Source organism: Nematolebias whitei, chromosome 6, assembly GCF_014905685.2.
Source record: "Nematolebias whitei isolate Nwh7 chromosome 6, NemWhi1, whole genome shotgun sequence".
NCBI lineage: Eukaryota > Metazoa > Chordata > Actinopteri > Cyprinodontiformes > Rivulidae > Nematolebias > Nematolebias whitei.
In genome coordinates, this window is record NC_056503.1 from 32,380,844 (window position 1) to 32,404,715 (window position 23,872).

Genomic DNA, 23,872 nt, shown 5'->3' on the forward strand with positions numbered 1-23,872 from the left:
TAGGTCTAGATTGACATAAAAGCATTAAAATAATAATTTCTATATCAGGCCTCTTGACTGCATCTCTGATCAGTCTTCTCCTTGTTCGAGATGAAAGTTTAGAGGGACGGCCGGGTCTTGGTAGATTTGCAGTGGTCTGATACTCCTTCCATTTCAATATGATTGCTTGCACAGTGCTCCTTGGGATGTTTAAAGCTTGGGAAATCTTTTTGTATCCTAATCCAGTTTTAAACTTCTCCACAACAGTATCTCGGACCTGCCTGGTGTGTTCCTTGGTCTTCATGATGCTCTCTGCACTTTGAACAGAACCCTGAGACTATCACAGAGCAGGTGCATTTATACAGAGACTTGATTACACACAAGTGGATTCTATTTATCATCAGTCATTTGGAACAACATTGGATCATTCGTAGATCTTCACTGAACTTCTGGAGTGAGTTTGCTGCACTGAAAGTAAAGAGGCCGAATAATATTGCACGCCCCACTTTTCAGTTTTTTATTTGTTACAAAAGTTTGACACATCCAATAAATTTCATTCCACTTCACGATTGTGTCCCACTTGTTGTTGATTCTTCACAAAAAATTAAAATTATATATCTTTTTGTTTGACGCCTGAAATGTGGCAAAAGATTGAAAAGTTCAAGGGGGCCGAATACTTTCGCAAGGCACTGTATACATGCAGTTTGTCATAGTCCTGATGGACACCCAGGAGAGGAGACCTGGTTTAATGCCAAGTATTCTTCTGATACTACACATCTGTCATGGATCAGCAGAGGCTTTGCTTGTTTGTTTTCTGTTTGTGTGTGAGCAGGCTTTAGTCTTTATCGTTGGCCACAGAAAAGCAAAGCTGGTTATAATGGTTTTACCTGTGTGTGTCTTTGTATGTTCAAGTGTCTGTCTGTTAGCAAAACCACTGGATATGGATTTTTAATTAAACATTTTAGGACATTTTCAAGGGATGTACATCTACAACTGATTAACTTCAAAATGGTGGCTACAACTACCTTAGAAATAGCAACAAAAAAGCTATAATTTTATTTGATTCTATCATTTCAATGTTAGTTCCCACTAGAAGTGTTTTTGTCCACTTTTATCATTTCTTGTGTACTTCGTGTGTATTTGATAACTTCGGTGTCCATCAAAAAAGTAATTTGCTCTGCTCTAAAAAACACTTGTCTGCTCTTCTGTTTGAGGCTCAGGTGTTGAAGAATAAGGTTAAAAGATAAAATGTCATTATCTTGCATGGAAGTAGAGCTACTTCAGTGCAGACAGAGAGAGGACAGTTGACTCATCCTTTGTCCTGCATACCTGCAGCTTTGAGACACATACACACATGCTGTGGACGTATGCACAGTGTTACACAAACTTAACACAAATGCTGTCAGCCCAAACACACTGTGTGCATCGTTGTTGAAATCTGAGCAGTCTTTAAGAGGTAACGTATTAAAATGTAAGTTATGGTATGAAATGTAGGTTATAATTGATTCATTTTTAGAAACAGATGTACAAATCCATCATTTGAGTCTGAATAAATAAATAAGTCAAGTTAAGACAACAAGACTTTTGATATATATATTTTTTTTTCAGTGAATTTTTCTATAGTTGGCCCAAGGTTAGATTTCTTTTTAAATCACTCTATTAAAGAAATAGTTCAGGCCTTCTGAAATGGGGTTTTGTGCAAAGGTTATAAACAGTTAATATCTTACCTGCTGTAGATATCTTTTTAGACAACTTCAGTCTGAAGAAATAGTCTTTTTTGATGATGCTGATGTCTAGTCTGAGTGAGGCAAAGGCAGACGAGAATTGCTGTCGTGAAACAACTCCAATCTCCAAACTGTTATAGTCGTTCATTTAATCCTTGTTTATTTCTTTATATCTTATAAGACTTATTTAAATTGTAAATCTTATTACATCTTTCTAGGAAGTGCCACAAGCTACACCAGAAGAGCTACTGTTGCTGCCTCTATTTAGACTTGCAAATAAAAGCAGTATTCTCGGTAAATTACAGTTAAATGTAAAATTGACAGTGACATAAAGAATGCTAAATTAATGCTTTCAGGAATGCATCAGTAATAGACAGAGTACAGACATTTTTCACTAATGCATTTAAAGAACAACAACTCCATCAGTCACAGGTGATCTCCCTCCAGCTGCAGTCGATAGCAGCGGTAGGTTCATTATGGCAAGCAGTTGTATCATGTAACTGGTACTTTGAAAGCGCTGTGGCAAGACCATTTGTGTATTTTGTCGAGATCCCAGATATCATGCATCACTCAGCCCCCTGACTGTGCAATGTTTTATTTAATTTAAATGTTCACACTGGGAGAGTCAGTCCTGCGCTGCTTTTTACTTAGCATTGTCTAAATTGATTGAAGCACGCACGCCTTGGTTTTGTTTTATTTAGTAAGTTTTTTTTATTACAAGAAATACCTTTGTAGGGTTTTTCCAATTTTCTGTCATGTGGATTACTGCTAACAGCTCAGATTTTATGAAAAAGACAGTACAATATGGTTTATTTTAATTTTATGGTGAAGTTATCAGTTATCAAATCGGCTGTAGCTGACCAGCTACCTTAGTATTTATATAGCGCCAAATCACAACAGAAGTTATCACAGGGCACTGAACAAAAACATCCACATCCAATCACAATCCCAATATGATGAAAATAAAACTGTTGTTTCTTAAGATTCAGGTTGTTCAAAGCTCTATCTACAAACGGGTAAGGTATTGCCTGCTTGTCTGAACTGTCCCTTACAATGGTTCCTTTGATGTTCAGATATAAATGTGTCAGTCTGCCATCGGAGGGCCACGTTTAGTTGAACACAGTTAAATAGACACAAAAACATAAATAAAGTCAAAGAAGCCAATTATGTTTTTCTACAATGTGGACAGAACTATAAACTCACTGGGTTTTAAATCATTTCACCAGAGTCTGATGAGCAACATTCATTCTGTGGCAGAAAGTCTAAATAAATCTCAGAATATATTGAAATAAATCAAACAATAACTTTGTTTGTTTTGTTCTTTTTAGAAGAAGAATCAGTTTTCCATTTGATGTCTGCTCGGGGAGAGGAGTTATTGTTATGAAAGACATTTTTCATGACAGAGATATACGTTGTTGTCGCTGTTGCAAAAAAAAGTCATATTTTTTAGAAGTCCTGAAGTCATGTTGAACATTCTGAATAAATATGATGTTGGAGTTGATGCCATGTGCTTATTAATGAGCTGTGGTACTGAAGTAAAACTGAAGTAAAAGTATATTTTTGTTGAAATCAGGTCTCTCTTGTAAATGAGTCCTCGAGGCTCAATGGGATTACCTGTCTAAATAAAGGTTGAATGAAAAAAAAACAGTGGTGCCATTAAATCTCTCTGTTCAACTTGTCTTTGAATATTCAGGAAGTCGTCTCATCTCAGAGGTTTAAATCACAGACAGGTGGACGTGCAGCTCGCTGTTATCCAGTAACTGTTAACTGCATCAAGTGACTCGCAAATGAACTACATTCAGCATAAAGAATGAGAGGCTTTCCTGAGCTGTATTTCTAAAAAATCAGTCTGTCTGTTAGTAAAATAAAAAAATGTCATGAGCCACTGGATGTATTTTAATGAGACTCTTCTATATTGATCATTGCATTTACATCTACGACTGATTAACTTTTGGAGTCAACCTGATTCAAGATGGCTGCCACAGCTAATGGCAAACATAAATGACTATACTTCCGTTAATTTTACAGATATTGAGCTAAAACTTGGAGTGACAGTAGCTGATTGAGTCAAATGCATAAATTTTGAAGATTTTTTCATAGGTGGTGTTTTTTTGTGACAACTCCTGGATGTTTTCTGTACCTCATGTCGCAGAACAAAATGTCGTATTAGTAAATGAAGCTGAGTGCGAGCTGTTCATTATTTATCAGATTGTTGATGAGAATGACTGGGCACACTATAGAAACAAATCATAACTTCATACAACTTATTTTGTCGTTCTTGTTGCTACTTTGTGTGACAAGTTCTCACATGAAGTTTGTTTTTCTCTTCAGGTGTCCAGCAAACCATTGAGCAGGAAGAGAGTCAGAACCGGTCCTCAGCTGACCTGAGGATACGTAAAACACAGGTACAGTCAGAGCAGTAAGTACTACTTGTGTCACCGCTAAAGATTACACAGCAATTAAATCACTGTTTTAGGACTTTTACAGTTAAAATGCACAGTGTTTACATGTAATATGTGTTTTTGGTCAAGTTGTATTGAGCAGAAAATTTACCGTATTTTCCACCGTACAAGTCGCTCCGGCGTATAAGTCGCATCAGTCCAAAAATGTCTAATAAAGTAGGAAAAAAAACATAAATAAGTCGCTTTGCTGCATAAGTCGCATTTATTATGTGTCACCGCTGACCTCCGGGAAATATGGGCCAGTCTTGTGCCAAAAATCAATTGCCTGCCAAATGGCGGCCGTGGGGGCACGCACGGGAGGACATAAGAATTTAATAAAATTAACACCTAAAAACAATTATTTGTTTGCTCGACATTATAGCAAAGGTGTGTCTCAGTTGAACTTTTTCTTAATAAATGTACTGCAATGGTCAAAACAGCTTCATTTTGCCTGGGCGCTGGTGTTCTTTCCTGCTCCGGCGGCGAAGCGGGGACGAAGACTCGGGCTGTGAGCTCTGGAGCCTTCCTCCGCCCACACATCGCTGCTTCCCAGGGCCCAGAACACGCGCTTCGCTGCCCCCTTCCTCCCAGGTTATGCAGCGGAGGAAGGCTGGAGAGCTTGCAGCTGGAGCCGCGATGGATGGATGGATAGATTGATGGGTGGATGGCTGGGTGGCGCACCGCCGTGGAGGAAATGCGAACGGCGGGAGCCAGCCAGACACTGGGGAATGTTCCCGCGAGGGGGATCCTCTGCCGCTGTGCGACTGTCCCTTCCACCGGGTTGAATCCCCCGGACAGACTGCACGGACCCCACCTGTTTACGAACTTCTTTCTGCTGTTTGATTACTGTTTTGGGCTGAATATTTTATTACCTGCAGTTTATAATCTGCAAAATAGGATTTTCTGTTTGGGGGCATTTTACTTGTGTTAAGTAGTAGCAGGGTAGAGGAACAACATATAAAAGCCTAGAGGGCCCTCTAGCGGCTGCAACTGGTAATGTTTACAGATTCATGTCTGAATGAACATTTCAGAGTCAGAGTCAGTTTCTTTATTGTCATTCGCACCTCATGTGGTACATGTGGTGGAGCGAAATTATGTACACAGGGTCCCAGTTACATCCAACAATAAAATGTATAAGAAAAACAGTAATAACATCTAAGATATGAACTAAGAAAAACATCAACTAAATATACACTAAGCACTCATAACATAAAACATTGAACATCGAACATCAAGCGTCAGTCAAAAAATTGCGTTATGAATATGGATTAAAAAATGTATATTAATTGCTTCATTATAAAAGTCGCAGGACTTACAAATTTATGCAAAAACATGCAACTTATAGGCCTGTCACAATAAACAATAAATCAATTAATTGGCTGATGAAAATTATCTACCTCATTTTCATTTCACAGTTGAAACTCGTGCCTTCATGTAAAGTTTTTCTTTGCAAAAAGAAGCTGAGAACTTGTTTACTGATTTTTTTTTTAAATTAAAAGCTTAGTGTGAAAAATGCTATGCTAAAGAGCTCAAACCACACTGAGCGTCCGCCATTTTGAAAACCATGTCACGTCAAGAGGCCTCCCTCCCATTTTTCTTAAATAGACACGCTGTTGGCTCCCTCACTATCCATCCTTCGATTCAAACAATCATATACTGTCATCCGGTGGTTGAAAAAAGGTACTACATGCAAAACAAATTAAAAATTTCTTCTTAAATTTGACAATAATTACTAATTATTGTCAAATTTCTAACAATATTATCATTTATCGCAATAATTTCTGAGACAATTAATCACCCAGCAAAATCTGTTATCGTGACAGGCCTAGCAACTTATACGCCGGAAAATACGCTACTATATGATCATGAAAGATGTGAGATCATGTATTTGTTTGTTTGCATGTTAGCAAAATATCTTATGAATGAGTTGACAAATTTTAGTGAAACTTTCAGAAAGTAATCACTGGATGTGCAACTGATTCACTTTTAGAGTCGACCCAATTCAAGATGGCTGCCACAGATAATTACGATAATCCTATCAGACACAAAAATAGCCATAATGCAGTCAGTTTGACACATGTGAAGCTACAATTTAGTAATTTAGTAGCTGAGAGTACAAGGTCTTTTTTTAAGCTTTGATTTTAACTTTAGGAGTCAACCATGTTTGCATATCTCCAGCTGCCTTGAATGCAAAAGTTTTAAATCTTGGAGTCTTTTAGCACATTATTTTTGTGTTGGGGATTACTCTCAGCTACTACCACACCAAATTTCAGCAAAATATCTGTAAAATTAACTAAGTTATAGTCATTTTTGTGTTTGCTAAGTTTCATTAGCTGTGGCAGCCATCTTGAACTGGGTTGACTCCAAAAGTTAGTGAGTTGTAGAGATACATCCAGTGATCATTTTCTGAGTGTTTTGTTAAAATCCATCAACTGGTTCATGAGATATTTCGCTAACAGACAGACAAACGCACACTTTATGAATAGCAGTCTACTGTTGCCGTTCATCAGTCCGATGTCAGGTTTTGTTTTGTTGCTCCTCGTTGTGTCTCCAGCACTCCACACTGTCTCGCAAGTTTGTGGAGGTGATGTCAGAATACAACGCCACCCAGTCGGACTACAGAGAGCGCTGCAAAGGACGCATTCAGAGGCAGCTGGAGATCAGTGAGTCGACCCAGCTGACTCAACCTTGCATCAGTCACACACAGACCTTACACAGAAACTCATGAAAATGCTCAGATTTATTGAGCTTGTCACATGCTGAAACAGTTCGTATTTGCATGTGAGCATCTTATATCATGAGATGTTTATCTGATGCAGAACAGGGAGGTGAGGTGTAAGGACTTGAAACGTGAGGAAAAACACGAGTACAAGTACTGGGGATTAGTAAATGGGAGCAGGTGCAAATGTTGACATGTCAGTAACAAGGCAAGACAGGGGTGAGGGGAAACTATGAGCACAAAAATGGAAAGAAAAAAAAACAGACTGTTAAACAGAACAGGTAACAAAACAGACAAGGAACAGAAAACTATAAACAGTCAGCTGAAACATAACGAAAAGCAGTGATTTACAGAACTAAAAATCAGGAAAAATAATCAAAACTCCCCAAACCATCACGTCAAAAACACTTCGAATGGAAAAAGCCTTGATGTGTTAAATTTGCTATCATATTTTATTTTGAACTTGTCTGATATACCAAAACTATTTCCCACTCTCCTCACCCACAGGTTAGCACAGCTCAGATCGGAGCTCCTCTCACTCGTGTCACTCTGTAAGTTTAATGTGATTTGGCAGCTTTTAGCTGCAGGTCTCTGGTCCCTGGAACCAGCCACCAACTCTTCCTCACATTCATTCACCCAGCTGTGCCGAACAACCACCACAACAGGGTCACCTGACATAAGGGGCACAAACACCTTGACAGTTTGAGGTGATGGATCCAGTTTCCTCTGAGCTTCTGGTAGTTCAGAGTGGACTCAAGCAGCCAGTTTTTGTGAGCCCCACCCTGTATTATTGAAGCACGCAGGTCTAAATAACAACGGAGCTCACAGCACGCTCCGAGGTTAATAAAAGGACTAACTGGAGCACACCTAAGGTTAAACGTCTGACTCACTTTTTCCCCTTAAAGCCCCCCCCCCACCCCCCACCCCCCGATGCATTTGGCTTTGATTTGTCGGCTGGTGGAATCACAGGAGGCCTTTGCCGAGATCTCCTGTCGCCAAGGAAGGGATTTGACGCACAGAGTTGAGGAAAAAACACACGAGCGTTAGGGTTAAGCAGAGAAGACAGAGTACTTTTGGGTGTTTGATGGAAAAAGGTTGACAAGGCTTCAGTTTTTTGCTCTCTCTCTATGATCACAGCTTTGGTAAATGAATGTATCTAACGCAGTTTAGTCCCTTTTGGTTTGCGTGACATGAGTGCTGTGTCGCTGTTGTTCCAACACCTTTGACTCGTTTGAGAGCGAATCGATGAAAGTGTCACACACAGAGGGAAACATTTACTGGGTTCTCAGACTATTGATTCTGCTGCTGCTTCTCCTTTGTCCTGCTCACCACCACGCACACCTGCTGGATACAGACATGAAAAGGACAAAAAATAAAGGATATGCTGATATACATGTTGTTAGGCTGTATTTTAATCCCAGCCTGTTTGGTGCGTTGTGCTGGTTATGACTGATGTAATGAGCAATTTGATATATTTTAATTATTTGCCATTAAAAGTAAAATATTACGATTTTAAATTAAACCCATTATTATTTAGGCACACGTCTCACTGTGATTTATAGCATTTTCTACCTAAAAGCCGTTGATGTTTAATACTTTTTAAACAGTCCTGGTCAAAGTCTGATCAGCTACAGTTTAAGAACCAGGACCACAATCCTGCAGGTTTTACTTGTTTTCCTGCTCCAACACACCTGGTTCAATGGTTGAATTACATCCATGTTCTGCAGAAACCTTTTGTTCATCCATTGATTCAAATCAGTCACGATAGAGCAGAGAAACATCTAAAACATGCAAGATGGTGGCCCTTGAGGACCAGGATTGGAGACCGCTGCTAAAGGGCAAACAAATAAAAATGGAGCTTTACAAGTTCTGGAGATGGTCATAAAAAAGATGAGGCGTGGGAGGAAAGTTTGAGGGAGTTCTGGGAGAAAATTGGAGTAAAACCTAGAAATGCAAGCTCTGCATAGAGGAAAAATGGAAAAATGTGCCACAAATTAACAAACGAAAGAGACGTCTGTGATGAAATCATTTAGGTTACCAGCATTAAGTGTTTCACTGTCAGCAGAATGTTTGTTCATGGATTCATCAACAAAAAAATACAAGCGAGGCAAACCACGGTAATCACAGAAAAAACAAAGACTCAGAAATAAAAGTATTTTAGCTCGTATGTGCATTTAATGACGGGCTGTCAGAAAGCTTCTTAGGAATAAATCTTTAGTTATTCTGTGAAAATTGTTATGTTGTTTAAAAGTGTGACTGTTTACAACACTGTATTTCTGTGTCAAAGTTTTGATTTCATTCCATTTAAGCAATTAAATTCATTCAAAGATCCATCCATCCATCCATCCATCCATTATCTTTACCCGCTTATTCCATTTTTGGGTCACGGGGGTCGCTGGTGCCCATGTCCAGCAATCACTGTGCTAAGGGCGGGGTACACCCTGGACGGGTCGCAAGTCCATCACAGGGACACATAGAGACAAACGAGACAAACAACCATTCACTCTCTCACTCACACCTAGGGACAATTTAGAGTTACCAATCAGCCTAACATGCATGTTTTTGGTCTGTGGGAGGAAACCGGAGTACCCGGAGAAATCCCACGCATGCACAGAGAGAACATGCAAACTCCACCCAGAAAGGCCCCTGTACCGGGGTTTGGACCAAGGACCTGCTCGCTGAGAGGCAGCAGCTCTACCAGTTGCGCCACCGTGCTGCCTCATTCAAAAATCCAAAATTAAATTAATTTCAATTCAGTTTGACAAAATGAAACTCATCCAGTGAAACATCTGTTGAAGTTTAAATCCAGCACGCATCTGTGGAGGTGACAGTTTAAACATATTTAATATACTGAGGTTTATTTTTAGTTTTTGTGTGTGAATTTCTAAGGTGCATCACTGCAGGTTTGAAGCCAATATCTCCAATCAGTCATATAAAGAAGCAACTTTTGGCACCTTCTACCTCACGTAGTTGTTCCCCCCACCGTGGAGCGAAAATGGGACTGTTGGTCAGTGCAAGAGAGCGCGAGAGAGGTAGCGAGTGAGAGGGAGCGAGCGAGAGAGTGAGATAGAGAGAGGGAGCGAGCGAGAGAAAGAGAGAGCAAGGGAGCGAGCAAAAGACTGAGAGAGCGGGAGCGAGAGAGAGAACGTGAGCCAGCGAGGGAGTGAGCAAGAAAGCGAGAGAGAGCAAGAGAGGGAGCGAGTGAGAGAGAGCGGGAGTGAGGGAGAAAATGAGAGCAAGAGAAGACGTGAGCGAGAGAGCGAGTGAGAGATAGTGAGAGAGCAAGAGACAGAGCATGAGTGTGAGAGAGAGTGAGAGAGAGAATAGTGAGTGAGAGTGAGTGAGTGTGTGAGTGTAAACTGACCACTCCATTACTATACTTTCTAGAATTTAGTTAATTTTTATTCAACCTTTATTGAGTCACAAGGACTCATTTTCAAGAGAGACCTGTTTGGGAGCAGATGGTGGGGGTTAAGGGCCAGAGTGGGGCAAATGAGGGCGGAGGCAGGTGTGGATGTTTCACCTTTTCCACCCACATTTTGATGTTGTCGGTCTGGTGAGTTGAACCAGCGATCTTCTGATCCCAGGTCCATTTTTTCTAACCTCTGCGCCACCACTCTCCTTTTAGCTTCAATTTGGCAAATTTTTTAGCTTTTAGCCACCATGTTACTGGTTTTACCTATTTAGTTATGACTGAGCTCATTTTAGTATTTAGTTACAGTTTTGCTAATTTTATGTTTTTGATATGGTTTTGCTATATTTAGATTTTGGCCCTGATTTTAGCTAATTTTATCATTTGATCATGTTTTTGTTCTTAGCTACTAATTAGCTAATTTAACTTTTAGGTACATTTTTGCTTGTAGTTTTTTTTTTTTAGCTGCTGTTTAGCAAATTTTATCAAACATTGTTTACAAGTAAAGTTTCCTCAAATAATTTGGGTGGCTGAAAATAAATCAATGGTGGTCAAGGCCACCATTGGCCACCCCCCGGCTCCTCCATTGCACCTGGTGGTGAATAAAGTTGCTCCCTCCTCTCGACAAGATGTGTGATTCTGCACCACCTTGGACAAGCAAAAAATACCCTTCCTCTGTTTTATACCCAATGCATCTCCTACTTACATGAATCTCTTGCACCAAAAACATTTAGGTTTATTTGCATTCCCTGTTCAATTCCAGTCCAGAAAAACCCTCATCACTATTCAAATCCCTCAGCGATGGGGGACATCGGGGGTACCCCTTGTTTAGCTGAGAATTAGCACGTGTTGCACTCCCCACAGCCGAGATTTAAAGGCTGCGAATCAATGAGCTGATCGCTGATGTTTGAACGTCGTTTTACGTCTCCGCAGACTTTCTTCTGTCTGCTTGGGGCGTGCTCCAACGTCGTGTGTCAATGTGCTCAGTCTTCCTGTTCAACATAACGGGCTGATTTTATGTTCAAACTGGTGAAACATGAGAGAGAGAAAGGCAACGAGCAGAAGAACTTCTGCATCCACAACATTTGTGCAGCCGTTTCACTTTCCTCTCCAGCGATTTAACTTTGCTTGTTTCACGTAACGCTGGAAATTAAATAACTCTCTTACTGATAGCGAGATGGTATTACATATTTAATGGCTTATAAACAGTATGGGTGTAGTGAGACTTCTCGGCTTTATATTGGGCTTTTCAGGGTTTGAGTCTCCATGGTAACAAATAAGAGCCTCCCTCGGAGCCTCGGAGCCTGTCATGGCTTAAAAACACGAGGTGTGTGTGTTTGGAGGAAGTGAGATAAATGGAGTGGGACATCACCAGAATGTCTTTGTGTGCACGTGCGTGTGTGCTGCCTTCATCTTTTTATATGTGAACCTGCAAAACATCTTTAGTGAACTCAAACAGAATATGTTAATAAAACCATCTAATCCCACTTAAATGAAATTATTTGATTTGTTGAGGATTAGGACTTTGTATAATCTGTTAAATGTTTTATAAATGTAAAAAAATTAAAATAAACACGTATCTGCTGATAAATGTTACTCAGTGGCTTCATCAGTATTCTCCTCATGAAAGCAATCATTGGTCTCTCTCACTCTCACACCCACACACACACACACACACACACACACACACACACACACACACACACAGTGATGCTGTGATGAGATCATGAATGAAAGCTGCAGCTGTTGGGAGTCCTTCAGGGAGGGAATAGAGCTATATTTGAGAAGTGGACATCCATCTCATCCACCAGGAATTAGACTGTTTCCACTCTCATGCTTGTCTGATAGGTATCAGGGTAAAAGGACGAACCTGTCTCCATCTAAATCAGCTCACCTGCACCTCTGAATCTGTAACTGCAGGACTTTTGCTGAGGAGCAGTGGACAGCTGCTCAGCTCTGACTTGCTGTTTGCTGCCAGATTTTATTCTCTGGTTCTCAGCTAATTGAGTTATTCTTTTATTATTCTTTTAAAATAACTATAACAGTTTTATTTTGGAGCTAGAGTGAGATACTATTGGAGTATAAATACACTTAGAGTTGTATTTTTAGTTGTTTCCCCTCATGAAATAATAAATACATTGTGTGAGAGGCGTGGCTTTAGATGAGCCCATTTAATCCAATCACCTACTTTTTAATTTTGCCTTTATTTTTTGGAGGAATTAATTTTCTCTGGGGGCAGCACGGTGGCGCAGTTGGTAGAGCTGACGCCTCTCAGCAAGCAAGTTGTCCCGGTTCAAATCCTGGTCTGGGGGCCTTTCTGGGTGGAGTTTGCATGTTCTCTCCGTGCATGCGTGAGTTTTCTCCAGGTACTCCAGTTTCCTCCCACAGAACAAAAACATGCGTGTTAGACTGATTAGTAACTCTAAATTGTCCCTAGGTGTGAGTGAGAGAGTGAATGGTTGTCTCTTTGTGTCCCTGTGATGGACTGGAGACCTGTCCAGGGTGTCCCCCACCTCTCACACAGTGATGTCTGGATATGGGCACCAGTGACCCCCACAACCTGAAATGGAAGAAGTGAGTAAAGACGATGGATGGATGGATGGATGGATGGATGGATGGATGGATGCAGTTTTCTTTGGTTTAGATCTCCTGATTTATTTATGCTAAAATGAACTTACCATTCTTGGAAGGAATCCATATTACCCTCTTTTAACATGAAAGTGTTAATCATAGATTCTGCTCCATCTGTTGGTGCTCAGACTATGTGCTGGGGACTACTCTCAGCTACTCCCACGCTAAAATTTAGCTCAGCATCTGTAAGACTGCCAGAGTTGGAGCTAATCTCTTGTTTTCTATGGTTCGCTACAGTTGCCATTTTCAATTATTGACTCTAAAAGCGAACCAGTTGATGGACATCCATTCATTAATTTCTGAGAGTTTCCCTAAGATGTGAACAGTTTTTAATATTTTGCTAACAGACAGATGCTCACATAGACACAGGCAGCAGTATGGCTCGCTGCCGTAAAAGGTGGAAGGCAGAAAAAAGGGAACAAAAATGTTTCTAATTTAAGATTACAAGTTTGTTTTGTTAATCTGTTTATTTATTAAGGATGATGTATATTAATGAGCAAATGTACCAGAGTTAACCAAAAGGCGTTTTCATCTGTATCTTATTTATAGTTTGGGTTTTATGTTTTATGTGGTTACAGCCATTTCAGTACTTTTCACATTTTTCTTGTTTTTTCTTTGAAATAGTGTTTCTAAAGTGTAAGTCAATACTATATTGTTTTGATCATAAGGGCTATTAGGGTGTAATCAGAGGTGCAAAAAAGTGTTTTTAAATATTTAAATTTTAGTTTACTTCATGAACGTTGTTATCATTGGATGTGTTATATCATAGCTCCAACTCTCCATCCATCCATCTGTCCGTGGACAATTTCTTGTCCAATCTCTAAATAAGTTACTCTTTAGCATCCATCTATCCATCCATCCATCCATCTATCCATCCATCCACCCATTCATCCATCCACCCATTCATCCATCCATCTGTCAAGGGAATTTAGGTAAAGGTTTATGGATGTTTATCACTGCTAATGTTGAACCAGGTGTGTAGGAGCAGAGAGCTCTTTTTCTCTCTCAGAGAAGTGCCTGCAGGCGCTTGACGCCTCTGAGTCTAAGAGGCGAGGTCATCGTTCTGATAAGCATCATAAAAACACTTCCTGCACACTGTCCACTTCAGATTCTCATGACGAGGCTCTAAGCATGTACCGGTAACGCTGAACATCTGTAAAAGCCTGTTTCATGACCGTCTGCCCTTGCAAGTATACTGGGTTAAAAAAAAATTAGCCCGTCTTCATGTGTGGCTCTTTTTTTAAGTTAGTAGATAATAAAAGGATATTTTTTATCCAACACCATCCATAATCCATCCATTATCATTACACGCTTCTTCCTTTCTGGGTCACGGGGCTCAATGGTGCCCATGTCCAGCAGTGTGCATGCGAGAGGTGGGGGACACCCTGGACAGGTCTCCAGTCCATCACAGGGACACACAGAGACAAATGAGACAAACAACCATTCCCTCTCTCACTCACACCTAGGGACAATTTAGAGTTACCAATCAGCCTAACATGCATGTTTTTGGTCTGTGGGAGGATATTGGAGTACCCAGAGAAAACTCAACCATGCATGAAGAGAACATGCAAAATCCACACAGAAAGGCATCCAGCCAGAATTTGATCCAGCAACCTTCTCGCTGTGAGACAACAGCTCTACCAACTGCACCACCGTGCCACCCACCCTTTAATCTAGAAATATCAAACTGCACAGCTGGACACCTCGTGGGTCAAAGATGATCCTCTTGATTTGAAGCTCAAAGGAAACCCCTTTCTTAAAACCTCGTCTCTGCTCCAACTAGACGAGACTTGTCAAACCCTCTGTTCTCTGATTGTCCCCATCTGTCCGTACATAAGACGAGACACAGTGATTTGTCCTCTGTAATTCCACAAATGTTTAAGACAGACAGAAAGACTTTGACTTGGCATTAGATTTACAGTGCCTTGCGAAAGTATTCTGCCCCCTTGAACTTTTCAACCTTTTTTACACATTTCAGGCTTCAAACATAAAGATATACAATTTTAATTTTTTGTGAAGAATCAACAACAAGTGGGACACAATCGTGAAGTGGAATGAAATTTATTGGATGTGTCAAACTTTAACAAATAAACTGAAGTGGGACGTGCAATATTATTCGGCCCCCTTGCGTTAATACTTTGTAGCGCCGCCTTTTGCTGCAGTTCCAGCTGCAAGTCTCTTGGGTTTGTCTCTATCAGTTTTGCACATGGAGACACTGAAATTCTGCCCATTCTTCCTGCAAAACAGCTCAAGCTCAGTGAGGTTGGATGGAGAGCGTTTGTGAACAGCAGTCTTCAGCTCTTTCCACAGATTCTCGATTGGATTCAGGTCTGGACTTTGACTTGGCCATTCCAACACCTGGATATGTTTATTTGTGAACCATTCCATTGTAGATTTGTCTTCATGTTTTGGATCATTGTCTTGTTGGAAGATAATTCTCTGTCCCAGTCTCAGGTCTCTTGCAGACTCAAACACGTTTTCTTCTAGAATGGTCCTGTATTTGGCCCCATCCATCTTCCCATCAATTCTGACCATCTTCCCAGTCCCTGCTGATGAAAAGCAGGCCCAAACCATGATGCTGCCACCACCATGTTTGACAGTGGGGATGGTGTGTTCAGGCTGATGAGCTGTGTTGCTTTTACGTCAAACATATCGTTTTGCATTGTGGCCAAACAGTTGGATTTTGGTTTCATCTGACCAGAGCACCTTCTTCCACATGTTTGGTGTGTCTCCCAGGTGCTTGTGACAAACTTTAAACAACACTTTTTATGGATATCTTTGAGAAATGGCTTTCTTCTTGCCACTCTTCCATAAAGGCCAGATTTGTGCAGTGTACGACTGATTGTTGTCCTATGGACAGACTCTCCCACCTCAGCTGTAGATCTCTGCAGTTCATCCAGAGTGATCATGGGCCTCTTGGCTGCATCTCTGATCAGTCTCCTTGTTCGAGATGAAAGTTTAGAGGGACGGCCGGGTCTTGGTAGATTTGCAGTTGTCTGATACTCCTTCCATTTCAATATGATTGCTTGCACAGTGCTCCTTGGGATGTTTAAAGCTTGGGAAATCTTTTTGTATCCAAATCCAGCTTTAAACTTCTCCACAACAGTATCTCGGACCTGCCTGGTGTGTTCCTTGGTCTTCATGATGCTCTCTGCGCTTTGAACAGAACCCTGAGACTATCACAGAGCAGGTGCATTTATACAGAGACTTGATTACACACAGGTGGATTCTATTTATCATCATCAGTCATTTGGGACAACATTGGATCATTCATAGATCCTCACTGAACTTCTGGAGTGAGTTTGCTGCACTGAAAGTAAAGAGGCCGAATAATATTGCACGCCCCACTTTTCAGTTTTTTATTTGTTACAAAAGTTTGACACATCCAATAAATTTTATTCCACTTCACGATTGTGTCCCACTTGTTGTTGATTCTTCACAAAAAATTAAAATTGTATATCTTTATGTTTGAAGCCTGAAATGTGGCAAAAGGTTGAAAAGTTCAAGGGGGACGAATATTTTCACAAGGCACTGTACTTACACCAAAGAACTCTTGCGGAGTTCTCGTGACGTCTTCTACTCTGATCATAAAGGCTTTATATTAATTTGATGGGAATACTATTTACCGTTGACTGTCCTCTTGTAATACTAGGTCTTAACAAAATACAACAGTTTTATTTGAGGGATGAAGTAGGACAGGTCTGCTGGGGGAAAAAAATGGATGAAGAGGAGAAGCAGCAGCAGGAAGGAAAGCAGTCATATACTGTAGGGTCAGTAGAAAAATTGGAAATAAACTTTGTTAGAAGAAGATTCACTCGGCCAAAAGGTTAAGGTACCAAAAAGTAGGTGACAGCTGTAAAACATTACATCCTGAGCCTTGTTTTTATTTCTTCTCTCTTTCCTGGAAAAGGAAGTGTCAAAAGATGACCTGAAAATAAAAGACTGAGCTGATGTACATTTTACTTCCATGTGCTGCAGGACATGAAGACAAGAATATGCACTAAAATAAAGTCACAATGACTGTGAGATTATATTAATTAAAATATTGATTTAGTGTGAACATCTATTCACAGAAACACAACACAAAACTAAAAGTTCCCACTTCACTGAACTCAGCAATTTTTCTTGACACTGATTGGACAGTGAAACAATCGCAAAGTAAACCGTCCAATCAGAAGGTAGAAAGGGTGACGTTACCATTGCTGCAAGTCATTAAAAGCAAGTAGAGTTTAAAAGTTAAGCTATGCTTAATTTAGGATATTCAGGAGGTTAAATTATTAGTTTTTATTTCCAGAGTTTCATGAAGTGTAACCCACTTGAATTATCAGAATCCCCGCACAGTTTACTTTAATCAGTTTAATGAGGTTATTTTCAGTTTTCATGCTTAAATGTAACGTGATCGTTAGGAACTAATTAATTGCAAATAAGCTTGAAGGAAAGAGCATTTTCTTTTAATTGGCCCTCTAAGGGTCAGAAAGGAGACCAAAAGAATTTGAACAGTCAGAGCGTTTTATTACAAGGTTTTATAAAAATGCAGCTTCTATTCAACTTTACAGCTTAAACCTGAAAACAAAGGATGATTCAGACGAGATAAATTTATTTAAATGCATATTTAAAGAACAAGTGTTGAATAAAGAATTAAAGAACTGCACAGGTATAAAACTAAACACATCTTAATGAATAAAGCAACACAATAAATCAAAAGATGGGCTGATGCCAAAATAATTACTTTTAAAATAAAAAAATATTCAAATATGGAAAACAAAATAATTTGAGAAAAGGCTGAACCTCAGCTAACTTTTTTGTTCCAAATATTTAATTGAATTAACTTCTTTGGATCTTTCTACACTTCAATGCTGCGTGCTTAAAGACTTTCTTGAATTTTACTAAAGAATGCCAGTGAAGGTAAAACAAGTAGAACAGAAGCTTAAGTTAGCAAAACAGTAGCTAAAAGCTAAAATTAGTACAGTTGTAACCAAAAGTTGACAAATAGCTTAACAGTTGTTACAAAAAAAAGAGGAAAATGTGCTATTAATGAAACTTTATTGATAAGCTAAAATTAGGAAAATTGTTGCCAAAACTAAACTGAGGAAGACAGTAGTGAAACGCTGAAATTAACTAATTGCTATAAAATTAAATGAGCAAAACAGTAGCTAAAAGCAAAATGTTTGAATACTCTTAGCTAACCATGAAACCACAGCTAGACTTTAGCTAAAAGCTAGTAATAGTGAGCAATAACAGTAGCTAAATTTTAAAAATAAAATAGCTAAAATCTAAATTAGCAAATCTGTAGCTAAAAAAAATTTAATTAGAAAAATCGAAGCTAAAAGTAAAAGATGGGGAAGCTCTTTGCTAATTGTAGCAAAAATTTAAAATATAGATTTAACAAAAACGTAGCTAGATTGTAGCTCAAAGTTAATATTAGTAAAACAATAGTGAAAAGTTGATATTAGCAAAATCATAGTGAAAAGCTAAAATTTGCTAAACTGTTGCAAAAAGCTAAAATTTGCAAGACTATAAATAGTCTTATTTAGTAAAGACTAAATTTGCAAGCCTATTAAAAACTTAAAGGAGGGCAAGAAAAGAAAACAGTTCTGCTGAAGGATTTCAGAAAACTCTGATTTTTTTTATTTTTTTTTCAAGGAACTGGAAAGATTTCAACCCATTTCTGAGAAAATGTTGATAAATGAATGTAAATGTTTCCAAAAGTATAAAAGCAACTACTGTATTTCTAAATGTGGTGGCACACCATTCCTGATGAAGATGAATGTTTTGATTCACAATGGTTAAAATAGCAGAAAGTCTGCAGCAGTAGTTGACTGTGAAAAATGAATGGAAGAATTGTTGCGTAAATGTTTTTTTTTCTTCATCTAGCCGGCAGAAATACAACAAACGAGGAGTTGGAGAGCATGTTGGAGAGCGACAACCCAGCTATCTTTACCTCGGGGGTAAGCAGTCCAACCAGTTCAACAAAACTCTGAAAATTAATGCCGTTTTTAACAACTCTTTCTATTTTCTCGTGTCCAATCTTCTCAGATAATAATGGACAACATCACCCAGCAGGCCATGAATGAGATTGAGACGCGGCACAATGAGATCATCAAGCTGGAGAACAGCATCAGAGAACTTCACGGCATGTTCATGGACATGGCCATGCTGGTGGAGAGCCAGGTGAAAACACCGATCCTCTCTCTTCTCGCTTCCTGCAGCTGTGCGCTTTGAGCTCCAGATGCATGGAACTAAATCAACCTGCTGTCATACATTTAAAACTGATCATGCTGGCAGGAGTCCAGGTTTTGATGCTCTGTTAACCACAGCATCCTCCTTCCGAAGCGTCATTCACACTAAAACCAAGTCCAGCTACACCATAGACTGAAACTAGTGTCTCTGTTTTCATTTACAGAAAATCAGGAGTAATTTGATTTATTCATGCCATCATGGAAGCAGGGTGTGTTTTCAGTTCCATCCAGCTGTTCCATTTTAATCAGTTTTGATTTATTCTTAGGACTATCAGCACAGTGATATTATAACATCCTATCATGTTTTCATATAAGAACATAATTAGTTTTCAGGACCAGCATTTGATGAGAATTATTTAATGATTAAAAAAAAAAAAGATAAATAATTAAATGGACAATAAATGTGTCTCAGGTCAAACTAGGATGCTGTGATCCTAAAACTGCACAAGAGGAGGACCCATGCATGGAGCTGCTGGTTCTTTTTTTTTTTTTTTGAAAATAATAAATTAGCATAATAATTTAAATAAGCTTTTAATGCTTTAATTTTATTTACCTTTATTGTGTTGGTTTTTTTTTTGTTGTTGTTGTTTTTTTTTTTTGGACCAACACCATCCAATAACATTATTGTATTTTTTCACTTAAAAACAGAATTATTTCTCAAGACAGTAATGGTTTGGTCCTGAGGCAAATTTCATTTTCATCTGAAAACATGAAAATAATAAATGAACCTTCAATCCTTAATATTTTTTTAATTTTATTAAATATTATTTTATTTGTATTTAACATTTTTTGTTGGTATTTTTTTCCCTTTTCATTCTGGTCTCATGCTGCTTTTTAGAGTCACTGTTTACTGAAGATATTTAACTAAAATTAAAAAATAAACTATAACACTAGTATAAATTATGGCTCTGCACATTTTTCTGTTGCTGTCGTTGCTTCTTGTCACCAGATGATTCTGCTGTTGACAGCAAATGACAGAAAAGACCATAGTAAAGAAAAAGAATGGTGTTCCTCTTCAGACAAATAACAGTGTTCTTCAGAAAAAGAATGGTGGTGTTCTTCAGAAAAAGAATGGTGGTGTTCTTCAGAAAAAGAACAATGTTTGTCTTCAGAAAAAGAACAGGGTTCTTTAGAAAAAGTACAGTGTTCTTCAGAAAAAGAACAATGTTATTTAGAAAAAGTACAGTATTCTTCAGGAAAAGAACAGTGTTCTTCAGGAAAAGAAAGGTATTCTTCAGAAAAAAATGTTCTTCAGAAAAAGAACGGTATTGTTCTTCAGAAAAAGAACAGTGTTCTTCAGAAAAAGAAAGGTGTTCTTCAGGAAAAGAACAATGTTTGTCTTCAGAAAAAGAATAGGGTCTTTGGAAAAAGTACAGTGTTCTTCAGAAAATGAACAATGTTTTTTAGATAACGAATAGTTATTCGGAAAAAGAACGGTTAGAACAGAAGAAGAACACTGTTCTTTGATACAGCTGCTGTAATAAAGTTTATATTTATATTTCTTTACTAACACCACAACAATGCTCTCAGAGTAACATAAAGAAACTTTTAAAGCCTAATCCAGCATCCTAATCCTCAAAACCTTCCACGTCATTGATTCAGTGCACATGGTGACTTTATGAGTGTGGGTTGGACCAAGAAGAAAATGTTTCAAAAGACACCAATAAATTTGTTGTTTGACTATAAAATACCTGTAAAATAGCCATTTTAGGTCTAATAATTTGATATGGTTGTGTGTTTTTGTGTCTAATGAACTTTTATGTTCTGAGGGTCCACTGGGTTCAGATTATTCTTGACTGTAAAAGTAATTTTATCCATTTCAGCTTTGCTCTCTCTGTCCCCAACTCTCCATGTTTTCCTTTCTGTCTTTTCCAACACCACACAAACTGTCACCGCTCCAATAAGCTGTAGAGAACAGAGGAAGCTGCTCCTCTTCTAATGCTACAAGGTAATTACCCTGCATTTATCTCGCATTCTCTTTGATCAATCTTTGTACCTGTGCATGCATCAAACACGCTGTGACCATCTTACTGTCAAATTATTGTTCCTTCTTCTTCCATTTTATCCACGGCAGTTAATGTTTTATTATTACTAACACTCACTGTGTTTTGAATGTCTTGAGATGCAACACTGCTAAAGAAAATGAAATGACAAAAACAACGTTGATGCTTCACTATGTCACTTGCACCTCCCACCAGGTAGCGCCAAAGGTTGTAGTAGGATTTGCATTCGTAGGACTTCAAAATTATTGTTTTCTGAATCATCAAATTAGTCTTTTTCTGCAAATGCGGGGTCACATCATGTGCTGCAGAGACATTTGTTGTGAAGAAACTAGAGCACAACAGATTATTCTGTTATTGCTTTTATTTAATTTGTAAGTTGGAGTTTGGATCTGGGACATCACGCCCAACTGAACCGTGTTCCAGTTTCAACTCTGAAATGTAAAAGGATTTCTTAGATGTGTTCAGTAACACGGCTAAGTATTTATAGTAATCCGAACTATATATAAAAAAACAACTTGTATTTCACGTCTGCGTTCAAACATTGGAGCAACGAGTTTGCTCGTAGAAGATGTACAAAACTGCACCTGCTACTGAGTTTATGAAACACAAACCAACAGAAGAAAGGAAGAAAAAAGTTTTTTCCTGCAACACTTTTCACGCATGTGGCAGCCATATTGGATTTTAAGGTCGTGGCAGGTGAGGAATCTCTTTTCAAGTCAAAATTCAAATATCGAGTTGTATCGAGTTTTCCAACTTGGCAATTAAAAAAAAATCTTCTACTTCTGAGTTAAAATTGAAAGCGTCAAATGACAAGCAGTGTGTGTGCGCACGTGTTCACCTGTCCTTATCAGACATCTGGAGAGGTGGACTTCTTCATTTTTATCTTTAACCCTCAGATGGTCTCATGGGGAAGAATCATCCATGCCTTTATTTATTTATTTGTTTATTTTGGGTGCTTTCAGTAAACATGAACAGATTTGGCGAATCCCAACAACTCCTATTTTTTTTTAATTGTCAGTTGTACAAACTCTCTAACCTTACTGCCCTCTAGTGTTCATTATAGGAAAAATGTTAATCCCATGTGAATCAAATCCTAAAATAATGTATATTTTCAATATTATTTTTAAATTTTACCTTCATCCTTATACATTTGATTTTTATATTAGCCCACTGGTGTGTTTACGTTTGAGGGATGCTGTGAAAACCACAGACGCAGCCTCACATTTCACAGGAAATAGAATTATTAAAACAATTATAAACAGAAACTACAAATTAAGTAAAAGCCAGTCTAAATAAAATGCTTTTAGATGTTTTGTAAAAGAGTCAGTGGAGTCTGAACAGGGAAGAGACGGTGGAAGAGCGCTCCGAGCCTCGGGGTCACCACCTGAAATGCTCGGCCTCTGCAGGTTTTGAAATGAGTGGCACCACCAACAGCATTTGACTTCAAGACCTCAGAGTCCTGGAGGGAGACAGAGGCTCCAAAATGTAGAACAAAGTAAAAAGACTGTTACAATAGTCCAAACGAGTGGGTATGAACGCATGGATAATCGTCTCTAGTTCAGTCTGAGACACAATGGTCTCAGATTGGAAATGTTTCTTTGATGATAAAAAGTGTTGACTAGTGTTTTAAAGTGATTGTTAAAAGACAAGGAACTGTCAAAGATGGCGCCCAGATTCGTACGATTACGTTTCACAGTTGGAGTAAAAGAAGCAAGAGGCTGCCTGATGAAATGAGTTCTCCCATCAGGGCAATGATTAGAGATTCAGTGTTTGTATTAGTTCTTGTACAGCCATAGTTCGAATTCTGACAAACACTTGCTGAGCTCAGACAGGTGGGAGTGGTGGCGCAGAGGTTAGAGAAGGCGGGCCTGTGATCGGATGATGGCAGGTTCAACTCCCTGTACCGACAACATCAAAATGTGGGTGGGAAAAGTGAAAAAAACCCCGGGCGTCCTAGATGGCAGCTCTCTGCTCCACACCGAGGGCTGTGGTAGCTCGGTGGTCTGTGGTTGCGTCAGGAAGGACATCCGATGATAAAACAGTTGTCATGTCTTGTGCGACTCAGTTCACTGTGGTGACCCCTGAAGAAGGGAGCAGCTGAAAGAAGAAAAAGAAAATCCCTGAGCTCAGTTTGTAGATCTCTGACATTCAAAAGGAGCAGTACAACTGTATGTTATCAGCATACAAACGATATAACACGTTCTTGTTGCGACCACCGACCGACTCGTGCAAAAACAAATCTTTGTTTTTGGCTACAGGTTCTGAAGGACTGGATGCTCCTGTCAAAATTCAGGATTAAAATTATTTAAACCAGGGGTTCTCAAACTTTTTGGGTTCAGGGACCCCTTACAGGGGAGAAGTGTGAAGGGAGGGGCAGGTCTGGGGGTCCTCCCCCCAAAAAATTTGAATAAAGTAGATGCGATTACCTGCATTATGTTGTACTGTATTTTAATAGGTTGCTAAAGATTTATATGCTTAAAAAAATATATATATATTTTTTTTTTTTTTTTTTTTTTTTTTTATATTTTTTGTGGACCCCCAAGCAGCGGCTCGCGGACCCCTGAGAGTCCGGGGACCCCAGCTTGAGAACTACGGATTTAAACAATGTCCAAAATGTACATGTATATATATATATATGCCATTGTATGGAAACATACAGTGCTGACATTGTGATGACATTATATATATATATATATATATATATATATATATATATATATATAT

The 23,872-nt window shown here is 38.9% G+C and overlaps 1 protein-coding gene across 1 annotated transcript in view; it reads left to right on the forward strand.

Moving 5' to 3' along the window:
- The window catches only part of stx1a (syntaxin 1A (brain)), a 66,920-nt gene that overhangs the window by 40,576 nt on the left and 2,472 nt on the right, over nucleotides 1-23,872 (forward strand). Inside the window, exons 4-7 of the mRNA XM_037677524.1 lie at nucleotides 4,035-4,108; nucleotides 6,699-6,807; nucleotides 18,781-18,854; nucleotides 18,943-19,077. Of these exons, the coding sequence (XP_037533452.1) occupies nucleotides 4,035-4,108; nucleotides 6,699-6,807; nucleotides 18,781-18,854; nucleotides 18,943-19,077 (392 nt within the window). The remainder of the gene's footprint in view (nucleotides 1-4,034; nucleotides 4,109-6,698; nucleotides 6,808-18,780; nucleotides 18,855-18,942; nucleotides 19,078-23,872) is intronic.